The sequence below is a fragment of the Ursus arctos genome, unplaced genomic scaffold (assembly GCF_023065955.2).
Source record: "Ursus arctos isolate Adak ecotype North America unplaced genomic scaffold, UrsArc2.0 scaffold_9, whole genome shotgun sequence".
In the NCBI taxonomy this organism is placed as follows: domain Eukaryota; kingdom Metazoa; phylum Chordata; class Mammalia; order Carnivora; family Ursidae; genus Ursus; species Ursus arctos.
The window spans coordinates 2,136,629-2,158,198 of record NW_026623111.1 but is presented as its reverse complement, the minus strand read 5'-3'; the positions used below and the strand labels follow the sequence as shown (position 1 = coordinate 2,158,198).

At 47.2% G+C, this 21,570-nt stretch overlaps 1 protein-coding gene across 1 annotated transcript in view; it reads right to left on the bottom strand.

The window, feature by feature from the left end:
* The window catches only part of HTT (huntingtin), a 135,269-nt gene extending 117,899 nt beyond the window's left edge, over positions 1 to 17,370 (bottom strand). The window contains exons 1-2 of the mRNA XM_026486044.4: positions 16,994 to 17,370; positions 4,454 to 4,537 (exon numbers count right to left, since the gene is read on the bottom strand). Coding sequence (XP_026341829.2) covers positions 4,454 to 4,537; positions 16,994 to 17,208 — 299 coding nt within the window. The 5' untranslated portion in view covers positions 17,209 to 17,370. The remainder of the gene's footprint in view (positions 1 to 4,453; positions 4,538 to 16,993) is intronic.
* Between the last annotated feature and the right edge of the window lie 4,200 nt (positions 17,371 to 21,570).

Sequence of the window (21,570 nt, the reverse complement as noted above, 5' to 3'; positions counted from 1 at the left end):
GCAGTCACACGGTGATTTCCCGCCACGACTTTACAAATGACGCCCTACTGACTGCAGGCGTGTATGGTTTCCAGCAAGAAATCTGCAGCCTCTCACCTTTGTTCAACGTAGCTCTTTTTACGGTCTTGTCTCCACGTAATACATTCCATCTTTTCTCTAGCTTCTCGAATACATAAAATAAAGTCACTGTTTTCATGGTTTTATACAAATTTTATCATCCATGCAATTTCTGAGTCATTTTCAACTGACTGCTACTAATTTTATTTTCCTGTTTACTTACACTCCTGAAAAGTTTTGACTGGACACCGGATCTCATAACTTTTACTTTTTTGGGCACTATGTACTTCTGAATTCCTATAAACACTCCTGAACTTTGCTCTGGGAAGCAATTATGTTCCATGAAAGAGTACGATCTTGGGTTTCACCTGTAAGCTTTATCAGGCAGGACCAGAATAACATCTTAGTTTGGGCTAAGTTAACCCCACCGTGAGGGCAAACCCTTCTGTATACTCCAGCCAAGGCCCAGGAAAGACACTGTCCACTGTGGCTAGTGTGAACAGGAGCTCTTCCTGGACCAGTGTGAGTTCCAGCAGGTGTTCCTCCTGGTCCTTCTGGGTGATCCTATCCCAGCCCTAAGCTGTGTCCTCACAAGCACCTGCACTTCCATAGGAGCTGAAGACTCAAGGATCCCACCCTCCACAGGCCTCAGGGACCATTCCGTGCAGCTCTCCTCTTCGGTGTTCTCCCCAGTTGGCTGTAGCTGGCAGCTCTGTCTGTCTCCTCAACCACGCAACCCACGGCTCTGCCTGGGTTTCCCCTCCCCGCATGACTCCTTCCAGACAGTAACAGGGGGAAGTCATATGGCTCCCACACTAGTTTTCCATTTTTCGAGGACTGCTGTTATGCTTTGCCTGATGTCTTGAAAACCACTGTCACATATATTTTGTCCATTATCAATTGTCTTAGGCAGGAAAGTAAATCTGTCTTTGGTATTTATCTTGGCCAGAGTAAATATCTTTCTTGATATTTAAACTTAAGTTGTTAACATAGTGTTAATAAATTTTCTGGTCACAAATACACATACCTAACTATCATCTTTTATAAAGTTAACTAACATTCCCGTCTATAAATATATCTTACTTTTTTAATTCCCCAACTGATAAGTCATTAAGATTATTTTTAATTTTTTAATGGGATGAACAGCACTGCACTGACATCATCACACATTTCCCCGAGGATAACGTCCTCAGGTGAGACTGCCACAAAGATGACAATCTAAAGCTTGATATTTTGCCAAAGTGCCTTTTAAGAAGGTTGTATCAACTCTGACAAAAATCCTTAGTATTTCTTAATGTTTGTCAATTTGACAGATGGAAGCTATTCTTGTTTTTGTTTTAGTCTCTTTCCCCTGATGACTAGTAAATGTGAATATTTTCCCACAGGAAACAAAAAATACATGTCAGCTGTCAGGTTCACTGGCCCACACATATTTCTTACTTCCTGAGCCACCTGGTCATGTTCTTTGCTTACTTTCCTATGGCTGATAGTCTTTTCCTTAATGATTTACAATTGCTCTTTATACAGCTCTTAAACCTTTGATATATATGCTGTCAATACCATCCCCAAGTTGAATTTACTTTCAAGTTTGCTGAAGGCAGATTTTGACATACTGAACTATACGCCAGTCAAAACAGTATTTTCCTTTACATTTTTAGTCTTCTTCCACCTGAGATCAATTATCTTTTTCTAATAACAATTTCATTTTTTTATATTTAAGTAATTAACCTGACATTTACGTCTGTTTGCAACATGAGGCACAGACATAAATCTCCATGAGTCATTTGGTTCAATAACCCATCGCTTCACTACTGGTACAAAATGTGATCTTACCATAAATTCACACACACGGATGCACACATACACTCTTCTAACTTTCTATCCCGTATCTTCTTTAATGTCTAACAACTAATTTAATATTGTGTACATCACCTCTCACCATATTGCTGATGTTTCAGATTTTCCTTGCAACATTCATGTATTTATTCTTGCAGGTGAACAAGTTAAAAAATACCCCTACTAGAACTCTGATCAAGGCTATTTAAATTTATGGATCAATCTAGAGAAAATTCAGATTTATGATAAAAAGTCTTCCATTTAGGAAGGAAAGTAGTCCTCTATACCTTTCAGGAAAGCCAACAGCAGTCCACAAATTTTCTGCATTTTTCTTGTCAGTTCCTTGAAATTTTATATGTTGGTGCCACTGTGAATTGGATCTTGAATCCTGGTATTTCCCGACTGACCTACGCTAATATATGGAAAGCTATGGATTTCTCTATGTTTATTTTTACTCAACCACTTTATCAAGGTGCACACACTTAGAAAAGGGTTCCCAGGTAGTCCCAAGAGGAGACTTTTTAAAATCAAATCCCCAGACTACACCTGAACAGAAAATGTAAGTGTGTTTGGGAAAGAGGGCGGTGAGGTATCTTCATTACTGTATTTTTGACAAATTTTCTGGATGATCTTGACGCCCATCCATATTTAGGAACTAGGTTAGATGACCAAATTGGGAGCTGAAGTACACTAGTAGTCACAATACCCATGAAGTTTTAGATGACTTTCCACATTAAAAACTCCAGAAGTTACCACTGAAATAACCCCACTGGAGACAAGGTTAGTATATCACAGAAGCCTCAGAAATGTACCAAAGATTTAGTTATATTCAAGGAGAGATCACAGGAAATACCAGGTATAAAGAACATTTCATAAATAGAAAACTATCAATTTAAGCTCTACACTCTGAAATTCCTGCAAAGTATGGAAAGTATATTAAAACTAAATTGTTCTTTGATCTGATGACACCAAAGACGACCCCTCTGGCTCCATAAAATACCCCATCAACATGTCCCTCTGTAGAACAAGAAGTATGACCATCAGCATTACTCCATAAAACAGAAGAAATAGACCATTGTGAAAACCATTAACAGCTACTATTTCGATTTAAGATGGCAAACTGAGCCACAAACCAGTCCTAAGATATCCCAACATACTTTACTAATATGAAAATCTAAGCCGACATTCCATCAATTCCACTGAGAATGATGAAAGAAACTGAGTAAGTACAGAGCAGGAAACATTCCAAGTGGAAGAGAGTACGTCTCCTGGATCTGTAAGCTGTCACAGTGAAATGTTCCTGGAGTCCTGGAGGCTGCAGGTCAGATGAGCAGAACTCTGCCGTGGCAGCGACTGCTTGTCAGGGATTGAGGTCACGTCTCATGAGAGCAGTGACACCTGAAAGCTCTGAACAAGACCCTTCACAAGCGTACAGAGCTGTCGCTCCCATGTGGCTACAAACACATATGCAGCATCACCCAATCTCACAAGAGCCCTAAAAATCAGGACTCACCGTTCACAACTGCAGCAACAGAGACTGGAAGAAGTTAAACTTATGCAAAATCAGCTGGCTTATAAGGAGTAGAAATGGATTCAAACCTTTTTTTCCCTACTTTTATCATAGTGTTGTTTTCTACAATAGCATGCTAACTTAGAATTTTTATTTTCAGCACATACTCTCATTTGTTATTTCATTTGCTTCCCGCATTTCTACAAATTAGAAAAAGAAATCATCCACCACATTTCCCAAACGATGGAACAAGTTCAGCTAAAATGAATTATTATATGTGATATATTGCATATATCTGTGATCTAATATTATTATTCTAACTATTGTATTATTAGAGAGAGCTCTTTCCAGCTTCCAAGCAGGACAATAACATGAATTACTTGTTCTAAGAGAAAGAAAAGCAAGGAGAGAAGTATTTCACCCACATCCAGCCAGGTAACAGAATTCAGAAACCTCAGGCACATCTGTTTCCTACTCAGGCCCTAGAAACAGGCCTGAAATATTTACCATCCACAGCCACTAGGAACAGTGGTCAGAAAGACAGACAACCGAAAGCAAAGAGAATGAAGAGACTTAGCAAAAATATAAAAGAAGGTGACACGAGTTCACCCCAAAATAAAGATGAAGCAGGGAGACTGGCCTACAGTCAACGGGTCCCCAAGCGCAGGTGAGCAGGCGCCGGCCACTGCTGGGCGCACCCAAACAGCAGCAGGGTGCCAATGAGAAGCAAACGCAAGAGATGTCACTGGACAGTCTCCTGTCATTCCGAGTACTGCCATAATGTAAAATATCAAACAGAAGATTGTTCAATGATCACGGTTATCAAGAGTGCTAATGAAACAGAAACACGCTGTTCAATTATAATCACGGTTACAACTGTCGTACATAAGTTACAAAAAGGACACATGACCCCTTAGAGTTATGGCCAGAAATAAAGAGAAAATGGGCCTTTAAATGTTTTAAGAGAACTGGGGAGACAAAGAATATTCTAGCCCATTAGGAACAAAAATACAGTCTTAATTTTTGCCAGAAAGTTCAAAGTGCAATTACCTGAGTGACTGGGCCACTATGTTTTCACATATTGTCAGACAATGGTTCACGCGGTCTTTCTTGGTGGCTGAGAGTTCTTTCTTTCTAAAAGAAAAAAAAAGGAAAAGTGAACATGTGTTGAATTACCCACTCCACCGCTTTCCATACATCATTCATTCATTCCACAGCACTTCTGGACCACCAGGAAGAAACAGCATACTCCGTGCTGCAGGGGGGGGGGGGGCGGGATCAGCTTGGGGAGGCACAGATGAGCTCAACCAAAGGCTCCCTAAACTACACGGCTCCACAGAAAAGTCGGGTGATGTCACCGATGCACCTACTTTTCCCACTTTAGAGGAGAAACTGCAGTGGAAACAGTGACTCGCCCAAGATCACACTGATGGACGAGGGGCCATGTGATTCAATGAAATACAGCATCATACCTACTCTTCATACCTAGCTGCCTCTACTGCTTGAAATCACACTGTAACTGATGGCAGACCTCATGCTCTCTGTGGAGAGACCAACAGCTTTTACACCCCCAGACAGCTTGGAAGAAGCCCCCTGTGAGGACTTCCAGGGCAACACAGGGAGACAAACAGCCCACTCAAGATCGGAGTAAAGGTGCTTGCTTCCCACCCAAACCTGCAGCTTCAGACGCCTTCCAGGTACGCACCTTCAGAACAAGCGGTAGACGGGTGATCCAAAAAGGAAGCCAAAAATTAAACCAGGCTAAAGAACTACATTCAGAGAATCTGAGTGTGGTTACCAGGACATCATACTAACCAGAAACAACTAAACCAGAAGACTACTAGTTTTTGAGGGAATTGTATTACCAAAGGGACAGAGGTCTAACCTGCAAACACTTGTGACTATTTAGTCCCCAGTGCAACCCTCGGGCTCCAAAAAGTGCATCTGAAGGAACAAGCTATTACAAACTGTACAAATCCAATGAAGGCAATGCCTCCAAAAGACTTCAGACACGGCTGGAGAAGAAAAGGGTCAAGGACGAACCTCCAAAGGGGGAAGCCAGGAGCCAAAAAGAACAGACAGGGGTTTCAAAAAGAAAAGAATCAGGGCCTGAGCGAGAAGCCTCCTTCATGGCAAGTAGAGAGGGAGCTTCCCAATAACTGGCCAATTAGAGTCTGTCATTATAGGGACTGGTGAGTGCATCTTTCTCACTGGTCTCTTTCCTAAACGGGACTTTTACTGGTAAGTTAATACTGCAGTCTGCCTGCTACTCACCCACCCAAATACCAATCTTTCCTTCTTGGACACATGCCCCCCAGTTAGAAGTTCCATCGCTTAGCCTCCCTGCAGGTAGGGAGAGACACACGCCTTCATTCCCACAGATGAAATGGGAATGAAGTGATATATGAAGTATCTGCCTTACCGGTATCTGCCCTGGGTACCTCCCCTTCTAGTCCCTCCAACCAGAACAAACATGCCCAACACCCCGTTGTTGACTGTACAGATAAAGACAAGAAGACTGCAGAACCAACAGGATGGGAGGAGCCTGAGACCCTAAGTGACCACAAGAAGCAGAGCGTTCTCACCTCCCATCCTCAGGAGCCACCCACTTCAAAAGCACTGCAATGGAAACAACCCAAATATCCTTCACTCGGTGGATGGGCGGGCAAACACCCACAACCAGACAACAGAATGCTGCCTGGCAGTAAAAAGGAGCACACCACTAATACACACAACGGGATCTCAATGTACCAGATTCAAGACTACATGGAGGTAGAGTCCATCTATATGTTCCGGAAGAGACAAAACTACAGGAACAGAAAGTGATCAGTAATTTCCAGGCGCTGGGAGAGGAGTGGCCGAAAAGAGGCAGGGGAAGCTTGAGGGGGTGATGAAACTGAGCTAAACCCCAAATGTGTAGTAGTTACACAGCGTTATGCACTTGGCAAAGCTCACAGAACTGTACACAAACAGGGCACACTGTGCTCTTTGTAAATTATACCTGGATTGAGAGAAGAAAGAAGAAAGTGCTATGAGAATTAAAATGTTCTCTTCTTTAAACCACTAGATTAAATTCTCCATTACAAAAGCTTAGAATTCACCCAGTGTAAGACCGCCATCAAGAAAATTGAAGAACATTGACCATTTTAAGCATTTAGGAAACAAACTAAGTCACCTATCCATTACCTTTTGATTTCCAAAGTGAAAATCTGCCCAAGGCCTGAAATGAACTGAATTCACATACCAGGGTACCAGAAAAGAGTAAAAAAGTTACCAGCTTCACACTAATTACACACATGCCTGTCGGAGAACCAGCCAGGCCAATGGAACATTTACCTTTTCAGAGTGACAGATATGAGTCTTAACAAGAACTTTGGGGATGCCCGGGTGGCTCAGTCGTTAAGCGTCTCCCTTTGGCTCAAGTCATGATCCCAGGGTCCTGGGACGGAGCCCTGCATGGGCGGGGGAATGCTCAACAGGGAGTCTGCTTCTTCCTCTCCCACTCCCCCTGCTTGTGTTCCCTCTCTACCTGTTTCTCTCTATCAAATAAATAAAGAAAATCTTTAAAACAAAAAAAAAAACAAGAACTTTGTCTCCCTCTTCATATATAGGATAAACCAAAAGAATCCAGCGAGCAACAAACAGCACAGCTGTCAAGGCCTGAGCCTGATTTCATAAGACCTACCTGTGCTGTCGCCCCACGTTCATGAAGCGAGCAAAAAGTCAACGACAGAATATGGATCTCACCCAAGAAAATAAAAATACATTCTTCTGTTGTCTATCTCCTTCCGCTCCTCCTCATTGAGCTCCTTGTGGGGAAAGCCTGTCCTATTCCCCGGGCTCCCTCGCCAGGCCCCGCCAGCCGGCCTCCAGGCCACTCTGGCAACAACTGCTCCAGGACGACAGACTCAGAGCAGGGCCACAGCACGTCTCTGTTACTAGCGCTCAGCACAACACCTACACTTCACAGATGTTCATAAAACGCTGATAAGGAAAGGGATAAATCCACATTTTCTGCAGAAGAATAAATGAAATACACATTAAAACTGACTCAAAAGTTCTTGAGTCAATCTTACAGATAGGATTCAGAAGATAAATGATAATTACTTTGAACCTGAGTTTCTAGAACCAAGAGATGGGGAAAAAAAAAAAGTAGAAACAGCAAAGCTACTGAAAAAAAAAACAACAAAACAGCAGCAGTGGAGCGATCCCCAGGTACTTGAGCTCAAACACCGTGGAAATTGGAGCCGGAGCCCGTGCGACCCGCCTGCCACACGCCAGACCGTCACAGGTCTCCTAACAGCACCTTTGGTGATCCTTATTATGAAAGAGAGGACAGTACACTTTCTATCACGGTCAGCTAAGGAGAAAGCACACATATTTCAAGTTTCTCTTCTTACTTGATTCACAATCACTTCATAGCACTGATGAAATTTGATATTTCCACACAAAAACTGATAGCCCAAGAACCACAAAATTCTGCAGGTAGGACAAAGTTTTCCAAGGTTGCTAAACTGGCCATTGCAATTCAAACAATAATTGGTAAGTACTTGTTTTGTGTGAGAAGCATAAACACAAACCATCTGATTGCTACCAAATACATTAATTTTGCTCCATTTTTCTCAAATCCATTGTTACTGCCAACATGGCTAAATGTGTGAAACTGATATATTATCATTAAAGAACTGCACAATTTTACTACATCAGAGTCAAACTCTAAGAAACGCCTGCTTAAAAAGGCAGACAAGTATAACCAACCCCTGTAAAAAACACCCCCCTTTCATCACACTGAAGAATACCCACATTTTTAAAGTGTGGGATCGGACTTTACCCTCAGACACCCCCAACGAAGAGACATCAACCAAAACTATCGGAAAAGGGGAAAAACTATCCACCCAGTATTACCCACTGAAAGCAACAAGCGCGCCCCCGCAACGTACACAGCACAAGCCACTGCCAGGTGGTGCCTGCTTCCAAACCGGGTCTAACCAGGCCCATGAGAACACGGCCTCAGGATACTTGCCAGACGTCCACACTCCCCAGCCTTCAGTGAACTCTGGGCACTCAGAACAACTCAGTTGTTTAGGTCGTGCATCTTCAAACTCAGTTCTTGTACAGTCTATGGTCCCTGCTTGAAATACCTCCTTCCTATTTTATTTTGTCCAAGAAGCAAACTTGGAAATTTAAGAAAACCATAACCACTTCATTCCCCCATGGAATTTAACTCCGACTGATGAACTGATAGGTCAAACTGGCTTGTTCTATGTGAAAATTAAGCATGGAAATTAAGATAAAAAGGGAACCGCCTTGTTCTGAGCATAAACTGGATGAACTGGGTAAGCAGTCCTGCCTCTTCCAACTTTGGTAAACGCAATCATGCTAACTTCACCTTCAAAATGCAAACTTCAGTCGGCCCCTCTTTTGTAGTGACGCAACATGCACAGAAACACACATTTGCAAGGAGGTGCATAAAAAAGGCCAGACCTCTACAGCACGCTAGGACCACGTTAAAACAATTACTGAAGAATGAATTCTAAGAATGGGAATTCAACCGTCGTCTAAATTCTTATGGCTAATATCGTGTTATTTTGAGACTCGGCTTGAAAAATGTGGTTCCAGGCTAAGGGCTGGCAGGGGAAAGGCCTGGACTTCACAGGCTCTTGAAAAACGCTGCTCGTCTTGCATTTTTCCGGCTCTGCACACTCACCTTCCCGCCGCACCTGCACAGCCCAGCCAGCGAGCAGGACTGAGGCCTCCCCACTTGTTGCCTCCTGCCGCGGCCACTTCGCTTCCACCAAGTACGGTACTAATGTCAGTGCTCCTGAAACATTACAGCTCCTTCAGACAGATTTTAGGAAGGAAGGGGACACCAAAACTCATTGTGGAATTATGTGTCACCTAATTTAAAAATAAAAGTGCTGTTTGATTAGGGGAACCAAGGACTGAGACTTCCCCAATCTACAGTCTGTGTCATAGAAAAGCACCATTAAAATAAAGCCTTTCTTGGAGCGCCTGGGCAGCTCAGTCAGTTAAGTGTCGGGACTCTTGATTTTGGCTCGGGTCATGATCTCAGGATAGTGAGACCAAGCCCAGTCATTTGGCTCTGTGCTCAGCATGGAGTCTGACTGTCCCTCTCCCTCCCCACCACTTGCTCTCTCTCTCTCTAAAATAAATAAAATTAAATTAAAAAAAAAAATAAAGCCTTTCTTACTGGTGATCTAACTAAACACAGTAACGACTACCTAAAAAAAGGTGAATTTCAAAACACCAATCTGTTAAGCTAAATGAAGAAAGTCTTTTCTTCATTTGTGTGTATGTGTTTACTTCTATACAATTTTATCAGCTGTGTAAGTTTATGGATCCACCACAGACATAGAACATTTCCATCACCACAAGGGCCCCTCCTAGAGCCACAGCCACCCCCCCCACACTCTCCCTAACAGTGGAGACCTCTTATCTACTCTGTTCCTAAAACCCTGTCATTTCAAAAAATGTTACATAAATAGAATTATAGAGTCTGTAGCCTTTCAGGACTGGCTGTTTTCACTGGCATGATTTCCTTTGGAGTCACCTAAGCTGTAGCAGGTTATCTGGAGCGGAGCAGCTGGACCATTCACCTGTTGAAGGACGTCGAAGCTGATTCCACATTCTGGCTATTATGAGTAAAGCTGCCATATAAACACCTGTGTGCTAGGTCTTCCATGAACAGAATTTTTCATTTCCCTGGGATAAATGCTCAGGAGTACAACTGCCAGGTCAAATAGTAATTGTACATTCTGTTCTATAAGAAACTGCCAAACTGTCTTCCAGAGTAGCCGTACCATTTTGTATGCCCACCAGCAATGATTAAGTGACCCACCCAGTTTCGTCCTTGCTAGCATTTGGTGCTGTCGAAGTGATCTTTTAGAAACATAAATTAGATCATTTATTTTACCACACAAGTATGCATCTGGGCAGAGTAAAGTCCAAAGTCCTTATTACATTGGTGCACAAAGCCCCACTTGGTTGACCCTCATCTCTAATCTCCCACCTCTCTAACCTCGTCTCCTATTCCTGCCCTTCATTTTGCTTCAGCCACTGGCCTCCTTACTATTCCCCAAATGTGAATGCACACTCGGTTTTCTGTTCTCTCCCTAGATCTCTTCTTCCAGATATCCAAACAGCTTGCTCCTTCCACTCTGCTCCAGCAGAACTTTCTCAGTGCACTTATGCTCTAAATATAATTGCACACCCCTCTCCCCCTCATTCTGTTTTGTTCTCTCCATAATATTCATCACCATTCGTCTTGCTCACTGCTGTAACCCCAGGACCCAGAACACAGCCTGGCACAAAACCAGCACTTGGTTGAAAGGGTCCCTTCCAGGTCAAGTCCAGTCCCCACTTAAGTCCCCATTCCCACTGGGAGCTCTTTAAGCCCAGTGTGGCTCATGTGTCAGGGTTACAACCTGCTTTGGAGCTACACAAACGCTCGATGGCCCTGGGACAGAGAAGTGACATTGCCTCAGCTATACCTGGACATACACAAGCAGCCCGTGTCTTCCCTCCCACACGTTGACAGCATTGTTAACAACGGAGCCTGGCCATCTACAATGGGGCTTTTCAAGCTTTAGCATGCACACAGACTGCTCACAGAACTAGTCAAAATGCAGACTCTGATTCGGTACGTCTCAGGTGGGGGAAGAGCCTGTACTCCGTATAAGCTCACGAGTGACAGCAAACTGCCGGCCCTGAGACCACACTTTGAGCAGCAAGGATCTACGGCAGATCACGTCTCTAACACATATTCCAGCACCCGAGCTGATTCAATTCAGCACAACATTAACCAGTGTCTCACACGGTGTTTTATTTTTCCTTCTTGTCTGAATAAGACTAAATGTCTTGAGGGTGGACGGCTCCAAGGTAGTTCATCAGATGGCTGGCTCACTTTCAGGCACCAGAGGTAACCGTGGGGGCTCTCCGGTGGAGAGAATACACCAGCAGTCATCTGAAAGCCAGGACAGTGTGAAACCTCTGCCGTCACAGCTCCAAGTGCTTTAAAAAAAAAAAGTTCTTGTCCACGTATGAACTGTCACTGAGTCACACACTCTGTAAAATGGTTCCTCTTATGTTATGTGAATTTCACCCCCAAATAAATAAACAAATAAATTCTACACTATTATACAGCAGTTGGGAAGAATTATATGTACTGCTATGGAACAGTGTCTATGATATGCTGCTCTTTGAGAAATAAAGTCATGCAAACAAAAACAGAGACACATTTAAATGCTTGAATGTGCATTAAAAAATCAGGGAAGACAAAAGAAGTTTAATAATTGTTATTTTTAGCTAATAAGACTAGGACAGACTGGGATGAGGGCTTTATTTTTCATCTTCTGTGCTGTTTGAAAACATCTGACGATAATATGTGTACCTTTTATAATTTTTTAAACTAGTTAATAAAAAGTAACCAGAAAAGAAATGCTTCACGAAAGTGGTCTGATCATAATTAATCTAGGGATGGGCAAGCTACAGCCTGCCTGTTTGGGGCTGGTTTGCAAGCTAAAAAATGTTTTCACATCCTTAAATGGTTGATAATAATAATAATAATAATAGTTTGTGACATATGAAAATTACATGAAATTCAAATTCAATGTCATCAATAAAATGTTACTGGAACGCAGCCCTACTCACTCATTCACATATTGCCTCTGACTGCTTTTATTCCACCACGGCAGAGGGGAGTAGTTGTGACATAGACACTGTGCCCACGAAGCCTAAAAATGGCCCACTTTCTGACCCTTTACATAAAAACTTTGCAATGTCCATAAATCAGAAGACTTAATATTGTTAAGGTGCCAATACTCCCCAAACTGATCCACAGATTGAATGCCATCCCTATCAGAATCCTAGCTGGCTTCTTTGTAGAATCTGACAATCTGATCTTACAACCATATAGAAACACATGGGGCCCAGGAGAGCCAAAACTATCTTAACAAAGAACAAAGTTGGAGGACTCAAATTTCATGATTTGAAATTGTGATAACAAAAAAAAAAACAAAAAAAAACTATAGTAATCAAGACTGTATAGTACTGGTACAGGATAGACATTTAAACCAATTGAAAGTCCAGAGGCATCTGGGTGGCTCAGTTGGTGAAGCATCTGACTTTGGCATAGGTCATGATCCCAGGGTCCTGGAATCCAGCCCTGCATCGGCCTCCCTGCTCATCTGGGAGTCTGCTTCTCCCTCTGCCTCTGCTGCTCCCCTGCTTGTGCTCTCTTGCTCGCTCACTCTCTCTCTCAAATAAATAAATAAAATCTTAAAAAGAAAAAAAAAAAGAATTGAAAGTCCAGAAATAAATCCATACATTCATGGGCTATTAATTTTTAACAAGGGTGCCAATACAATTCAACGGGGAAAGAAGAGTCTTTTCAATAAATGGTACTGGGACAACTGGACATCCATATGCAAAAGAATGAAGAAGGACCCTTACCTTACACCATATATAAAAATTAACTCAAAATGAATCGGATATAAATGTAAAACTCTAAAATACTTAGACAAAAACACAGGAATAATACATCTCTGTGACCGCGAATCAGGCAACAGTTTCATAGATAATGACGCCTAAAGCACAGCAACCAGAGACGAAATAGAAAACTGGACTTCATCAAAATCAAAAACATTTGTGCTTTCAAAGGACACTACCAAGAAAATGAAGAGACAATCCACAGAAAGGAAGAATGTTCTAAAAATCATGTATCTGATAAGGGTCTAGTGTCCAGAATACCTAAAGAATGGTTTCAATTCCACAATAACTCAACTTCAAAAAACTGGAAAGAATGAGGACAAGGGCTTACAAACTAAGTGCAAGAAAGACTGGGCCGTCCGCTGGCTCAGTCAGTAGAGCAAGCGATCTTGATCTCGGGGTCCCAAGTCTAAACCGCACGTTGGGTATAGGGAAGGGGAGGAAGGGGGGAAGGGGGGAAGGGAAGGAGAAGAAAGGAAGTTAGAAAGGAAGGGGCCAGGTCCCTCATCTCCGTGTTCAGCCTCCTCACACAGACTCACTTGGCCTTACAGTGAACTCTCACCTCTTTGAGCTACTGCAGCAGGGATTCCCGTTATTTGCAGCTGAATATATCCTGGAACATCAACCTCAGCTAAATCACCTCACACTTAGCAGAGAGGCTAAGTCCTGTTGGTTCTACCTTGAAAATCCCGTCACTTTTCACCTTGCCGCTCACTGACAGCATCACGACAGAAGCAACTGGCATCTCTCACAGGACCACTTTACTAGCTTCCTAACTGGTTTCCTGCTTCGGCCCATGCTCCCCTTCACTCTGGTCTCAACCAGTATTCACTTAAAATGGAACTCAAATCCCGCCACTCCTCCCACCAAACCCTGCAATGACCTCCCCTCTCACCTAGAATAAATGCCCATGTCTTTAATCCACCTACAAGGGAGGGCCGACTCAGCCAGCGTGGCACTCCCGCTCCCTCTTACCTCACCCCCTACTAAGAGTCTCCCTCTCACTAATTCAACCAACCAACCAAACCGACCTCCTCGGTTCAAACAGGGGGGGCCTCTGGACCTGTTCCCCTCCCTGGAATGCCTCTCCTCCATACACCTTCCCGGCTCTATCTTTGACTCTCTTCAGGTGTTTATTCGAAAGTCACAATCTCAATGGCCCTTCCCTGGACACGCTATCTAAAATGTCAACACCTTATCAGCCCTGACATTTCCTAGTTCCTTTCCCTGCTTTGCTGTTCCTCCTTCATTTATCACTCTTTAACATACTCTATATTTTACTTATCCATCTTATTGTCTACGTCCCTCACTGAAATGAAAACCTCACAAGGGCAGAACTTTATCTGTTGACAGCTACAGCCCTGCAACTCCCACCACAGAGGCATACATCAGATGTTCAGTAAATACGTATAGATGAATGAATAATTAAAGTCAGGGGGAAACCAGGTGGGAATCTGAAGGACAATAAGAAAGTACCAAATGCAAATGTCAATCGCCTCATAATTATAGTTAGGTCCGTCCCCCTCTCTGGCACGCCCCCTCCTCCGCATGCCAGCCCTGCTGAGACTGTAGCGGGTCCTGCCCAGCACCCCTGCACCCTACAGGCTGAGCAGCAAGCAGGCACTCAGATACTTCAACTGAAGCCCACGCATGGCCGTGACACCACAGCTCCACGCAACAGAGGAGAACCATAAAAATAGAACAGACACTTTCTAAATTGTTTTTGGACAATCCTACTTTAGCGAATGGATTTTTCAGCTGAAGCACCTGAACAGAAATACCAAGATCCAAACTCGTAAGCAGAGTTTGTTACTCCAAATTAATGAATACCTGCTTTCTCAACAGCAAAGTGCCTACAAATACGACATGTATGCATTTTATTTAAAATAACTACAATTAGGGGCGCCTGGGTGGCTCAGTCGTTAAGCGTCTGCCTTTGGCTCAGGGCGTGATCCTGGCGTTCTGGGATCGAGCCCCACGTCAGGGTCCTCTGCTGGGAGCCTGCTTCTTCCTCTCCCACTCCCCCTGCTTGTGTTCCCTCTCTCGCTGTCTCTCTCTCTATCGAATGAATAAATAAAATCTTTAAAGATAAATTAATTAAATAAAATAACTACAATTAGGCCAATGTAGTTGATTTCAGAGCATGCTAAGAAACTTTAGAAGTTAGTATTCTGAAATACTTCTTTTAAATAATTTAAAATCTATCTTCATATATGCATGGTTTAGATCTGTAAGGATACACAAGGAAGAAGTATAATAAAGCTTGCCTCTGGGAACAGAGTTAGGTACTCAGGAGAAAGGAGTGGGAGAAAGACATTTTAATTATTATCTTTCAGTAATTTTAGAATTTGCATCATGTGAGTGTGCTACTTACATGAAAATAATAGATTACACTTTTAAAATAAGTCAATCACACAATACCTTAAAATAAAGTAATAAAACAGCATCTATCTACTTTTGTCAAGGCAGCTGTAGAAAGAAACCTCTTTATACCCATATTTTGAAGATAAGCAAATTCAGGTTTGGTCAAATCAGCATAAGAAATAGATGGCAGATTTTTAGACTGAGTGTTCGAACAAGCCCACAGACAGTGACAGCACTAAGGTCTCCCTTCCCATCCGAGCCCTGCTTAGCACTTCCTGTTACACAAGATCCAGGCAGCTGTGAACCTGCATGACATCTACCTCCTGGAGAGGCACTACAAGAAAAGTCTTCCACAAATTATGGTTATAAATTACTTGCTGTAGAAATAAGTCAAATTGTTTTTTAAAAATGTTTTTCTCTAAGCATCCAAGCAGGTTTTTCACCTCTTAGAAGAAAAACTGATTTACTTCTAAATTTTATCCTAACAGATGAGTCAACATTACTCCCGGAATCCTCATTTTCTAATTAAAACTCTCAGGACACAGCAAGGATCACGTCAGAAACATAACAAGCGAGAAAACATTACTAAAAATGAGAGGGAGCTTCTTAAAGGGGCTGCCCCTTTAACACTGTCCTCATTAAACGCCACCTTGTACGCATCCAGATGGAAAATGCAATGCCCCAAGGGGAGAGAAGGGCCTCACGCAGACCCGGGCGGGGGGGGGGGGGGGGGGGGGCGGGTTGCTTGGGCTCTGCTGGAAGGTATGGTCTCCAGGCACAAGCAACAGAGACCCCTAGCTTTCAAACAGTAGCAGGACGTGTCCAAAGAAGGAAACAGGAGCCGCCCATGGGGACCGCAGGCAAGCTGGACCACAGTGCTAGTGTAAGGCACATCCTTCATCCCGCAGCAATTAACCTCTCCCTCGGCAACGCGTTGTTTTTATGTCCAACTGAGAACAGGCAAGAAACTTAAGTCGACTCCTCCTACTATTCAAGTCGATTTTATTATTTCTCACTTCTTAATAATGACCTTCTAAGCAGCTCCCCACTTACTTGGCAACCACAACTCAAGGGTCTGCAGACCAACTTGAACTTAGACAAGCGGGTCTCTTCTGATGCTACCAGTGCGACTCGCGACCTAGCCGACATGCCTCGAGAATGTGAGAAGCAGCTTCAAGGCACAGACTGTGTAAAGAGCCCCCAGGAACATTATTCCCGCTGGGCTTGGACCGCACTCCCGCGCCCTTCCCACCCCCGGCGGCCTAAAGGCATGATGTCATCACTCTCCCCCCATCGCTCCGTCCCCCATGCCCTGCTCTTCGCGAAGTGTCCTGTGCCCCAGCGCTCCCCCCTCTCAGGGACGACGAGAGGGAAGGGAAGTGGCGGTCTCGGCTCTTCCAAGTTCTGTTCACAGCACAGCCCGTTTCTGGCAAAATTACAGAGCAGCAAAGTTCCTCCCCTAACTTCGCACGCCGGGAAAGGCGGACTGGGGCTGTGCCCGCCTCGGTGCCCTCAGGGGAGGCCGGCGACGCCGTGCCGGCCTGCGGAGCGGCGCAGGCCCCCGCCGGGGGACCCGGGCAGGGCCACGGGACGGGGTCTCGCCGCAGGAAGGGCGACGGTGCGCGACCGGAGTTCGGGGGGCCCCGGGACCGGGGTCTGCGGGGGCGCCGCCGCCCCCGGCCGTCGCTGGGCCGGGGGCTGCAGCGGACCCGTACTCACGGTCGGTGCAGAGGCTCCTCGGCCGCGGCCGGGCCGGGGGGCGGCGGGGGCGGCGGGGGCGGCGGCGGCTGCGGCTGAGGCGGCGGCGGCTGCGCCTGCGGCGGCGGCTGAGGAGGCTGAGGCGGCAGCGGCGGAGGCTGCTGCTGCTGCTGCTGTTGCTGCTGGAAGGACTTGAGGGATTCGAAGGCCTTCATCAGCTTTTCCAGGGTCGCCATGGCGGCCTCCCGCCCCGGGGGGACAGCCCTCCGAGCCCTCGAGCCGACCTGCGGCACCGCTCAGCAGCGCGGCAATGAATGGGGCTCGAGGCCGCGGACAGGAGCGGAACCGAGGCACCCAGCCATCTTGGACCGGTCCCGGCAACCCCCGCGGCCGTGCGTCCCTTGACGCTGCGCCGGCGGGGCGGGGCCAGGGCAGGCAGGCGGGATTGACAGCAGGTGGCGGCGACTTCTGCCAATGGCCGGCCGAGGCGCCGGCCCGCCCCTCGCACCGGCCCGCTGGCCTCCCGGGGACGCCGTGCGGCTGAGATCACGGCACCGTTCTCGGGTGGGGGCGAGCCGAGGGCGGGGGTGGGGCAAGCGGCGGTAAAGAGGGCGGGGCAAGGGGCGGGACGCGGCAGGGAAGCACGAGCGGAGAGATGGGCGGGGCGCAGGACGGGGGCGGGGCGGAGGGTGCGAGGCGGGGCAGGGGGAGAGGTGGGGAATCACCTGCGGCGGAGGGGCTGGTCAGAGGACGGGGGCGGGGCAGAGGGCACGGCGGGAGGGGCTGGGCGCGGAGGGGCAGAGGACCGGATAGAGGGTGGGGGCGGGACAAGGGGTGGGGACAGAGGTGGTGGGGAGCGGCGGGGAAGCACCTGTTCGGGGAGGGGCGGCGCGGGGCAGAGGGCGGGGGCAGGGCGCGTCAGGGAAGGTCCCCCTAAGCAGGAACCCCTGTCGCCGCTGCTTGGGACCGCGGGGAGGGCGGGCGGTGGGCTGGGAACTGGAGACCCCCAGCGAGGCGCGGGCTGAGGGAGGGGCTCCACCGGACCGCCCCGCTCTCCCGGCGGGGAGGAAAGGCGAAGTGAGTGCGCCGGCCTCAGCCCCGGGGTGCCCGGCGGGGAGGCGGGGAGCCCAGGCGCCGTCCCTCGCTGAGTCGGCCTTGGGAGGGGGAGCGGAGGGCCAGGGAGGGCCTAGGGCAGGCGCGGGGCTAAAAACCTGCAGGGTCAGTGCCTGCTGCCCGCAGAGAAGCAGCTTTGACCCCAGAAGCGCCACCCACAAGAACGACTGCCCGACCCTAACGGGTTCCCTTCAAGGAGAGGACCCCCGGTCCACAGAGGTCTATAGGACACCTCCTGCTTAGGATGGGGCAGGCCCGGGAGAAGGGACCCGGGCTCCAGAGCCTCACTCCCTGGAGGGGAGGTCGATGAGCCCGCGGAGGACTACAGAGGACAGTCGGGCATCGAGGGGCAGCGTCCCGCCCGCCTGGCAGGGAGGGGTCAGCCCCAGAGAGAGCTGCCTGGGGGGGCAGGGGGTTAGGTGATGCGCGCAGTATGAGCCCTCAGGATCCCACCCGGGGCAGCGCCCTCCTCCGGGCCCACAAGCCACAACCCCACCTTGTCTCCTGGTGGTCAGCCGTCCCGGTGGTGGGATAAAGGGAAGGCCAGCAGCACCACAAAAGCACTGCCCCTGAGGGGACAGCGACAGGGCCCCCTTCAGGGAATATGCCACCAGCCTCGAGGTCCCAGTTCCCTGATGCCTCAGGCACAGCAGGTCACAATGGTGGGGCTGTAGGCTCTCAGGGGCTGGTCCGCAGACACCCCAGGGACCCCCTCCTGATACTGATGCTATTCCTGCCCTCATATAGTCCCCTCCCTTTGAGTGCAGCCTGATCCTGGTCGCTTGCTTGAAACCAACTCAATAAGGCCAAGGTGGCGTTCCTGGGGCTAGGCTACAAAAGATGGAGTCTTGCGGCTCTCTTACTTTCTTGGCCTGTACACGTTCGTGAAGCAGCCTGCTGTGTCTGTTCCAGAGGCCCACGTGGCCAACAGTCAGTGAGAAACGGGGCTTTCAGTTCAACAGCCCACAGGGAACTGATTCCTGCCAATACCACATGTGCTTGGAGGTGGGTCCTTGCCCGGCCAAGCTTTCAGGCGAGGGGCGGCTGGAACCTGACTGCAGGCTTTGCTGTGACACAGCACCCAGATTCCTGACCCACAGCAGCTGTGCAGTGCTGTGTGCTGGTAAGCCAGGAGGTGGCTGGTTACACAGCAAAAGGGAAGTTTTCTGGGGCTGCTTGTAACAAAGCTGCACAGACTGGGCCGCTCCAACCACAGAGATGGATCCTCTCCCGGTCCTGGAGGCTGGAAATCCGAGATCCAGGCGTGGGCAGGTTGGTTCTTCGGAGCCCTCTCTCCCTGACCTGTAGACGGCTGTCTTCTCCCTTGTCCTCACATACTCTTTCTCTGTGTCAATCTGAGTCCTGATCCCTTCTTCCTATAAGGACACCCACAGGTCATATTGGATTAGGGCCCACTCTGAAGACCTCATTTTTCTTGATCACCTCTGTAAAGGTCCCATCTCCAAATACAGTCACAATCCGAGATGCTGGGGTTAGGACTCAACATATGAATGAGGGGTACACAATTCGGCCATCACAATAAGTAGTACCCTTGCCTCCTAATGGCCACTCTGGACTTCAGCAACAGGACATTTTATCTGGGCACTTTTCCACTTAGTTAAAATACATTTCCCATCCTTCCTTTTCGCTGGTGGTACCCACGTGACTTAAAAAGTTCTGGCCAGTGAGATGTAAGCACAAGTGATGGGTGTTACTTCTGGAAAGTGTCCTTAAAAGGAAGGGACACACCTTCTTCCTCCTGCGGCCTGGAATGGGGATCTGTTGGCTGGCACTAGAGAAGTCATTTTGCATCACGAGGATGAAGAGCACATCCTGGCAGGACAGGGCTGGGAGGAGCCTGGGTGGAGGTGCCGCGCCAGCCTGGCCAGGTGAGACTGTGCGAGAGAGTAGTAGTTCTGTTGTGTTTAAGCTCCAGGTACTTCAGATCAGTCTGTTTATATGCTCCTAAACCAAACTCTAACCAGTCCGGAGAGGCTGAGTCATGAGACCTTATTTGCCCACGACAGCTGGTGGCTGCTTCAGCCAGGACAGGAGGAAAGTCATCTGCCCAGAACTTACTATAATCCTGACAGGAAATCTTACAAGAGAGCCTGATGGAAAGGGACTGTCACAGATCAGAGACATTAAAGGTGAACACGGCTGGGTGGGCAGTTCGGCCTGGTGTCTGCAAAGCCTTAGAAACAGGCAGAGTCCCTGAACACAAAGACACTTCAGTAACTTACCCTAGGGAAACAATCACGTATGTGTGAGGATGGTCGCTGGTGACAGCAACACTGAGGACAAACCCGTGGAAACGACAGAAGGAGCGGCTGAATGAATCAAGGTACATCCACATGCCGGGAAACGACGCAGCCATTCAAACCTGTTTGAGAACGCTCGTGACTCAGGCAAAGGTGTGTGATGCGTGAGCGGACCACCGTGGATAGCAGGACCCCCCTCTTTTATTTATTTTTTTTAAGAAAGAGAAAAACAACACACACCTACATTAAGTCTGTAACAGTGACTCTCTGTGAACAAGGAAGTTAAAGGTGACTTAAATCTTAATCCTTGTGTTCTTCTGTATTTTTCAACTCTTCTGCAACAAACTTGTTACTATTTAGGGGGGAAAATGTAAAAGAATAGGTTTGGGTGGGGAGCTAAAAATGAAAGCCTAGCAACACACTTGTGATGATCCTGGACAGGGAGAGAGGGAGATATTTAAAGCACCCAAAGTCCCCCACAAATGAGGTGCACTGCAGCTGGGGGGTGGCGCCCACTCTGCATCCCAAAGCGGGCAGGAGCCCCTGGGACGTGGGGCAGAGCCACAGGGAACAAGGTGAGTGGGCTCAGAGCTCCCGAGAGTGATTTCGAGGCTCCTGCCCGTCTCCGCTGAAGGCTCTTCCAATTGAGAGCGTCATTGCCACACACTTTAACTCTACGTAAGCATGCGCGCGTACCGCAGAAGACACAGACACAGTCATTGTTGGCTTGCACACTCAGCATTTGTTCAAACTGACTCCCATCTTTACGTTTTTCTTAGTCTCCATTCCCTCCTGCATCTCCTATCTTCCATCTGGGATCATTTTCTTCCACCTGGAAAACACCCTATAGAGTTGCTTTATAGGGACCTTTTACTGCTGAAACCTCTGTTTCAGCTTACCTGAAAAAACCTTTACTTTGCCTTCATTCTCAATGGATTTTTGGTTGGGTATAGAATTCAAGACTGGCAAATACTTTCTGCAGCAGATGAAGGATCTGGACTTCACTGTCTTCTGTTTTTCATTCTGGCTGTTGACACGTCAGTTGTTGATTTAATGATCACTCCTCTGAGCATGATGTGTCTTTTCTGCCCTTCCGTCTGCTTTTAACAGCTTCTCGTGGTCTTTGGCTCTCTCTCATTGCGCTGTACCATGTCTCAGTGTGCAAGCCAGCCTCTGGACAGCGACCCCGGGGATCCTGCTCGATTGGTTATGTAGCAGTCAGCT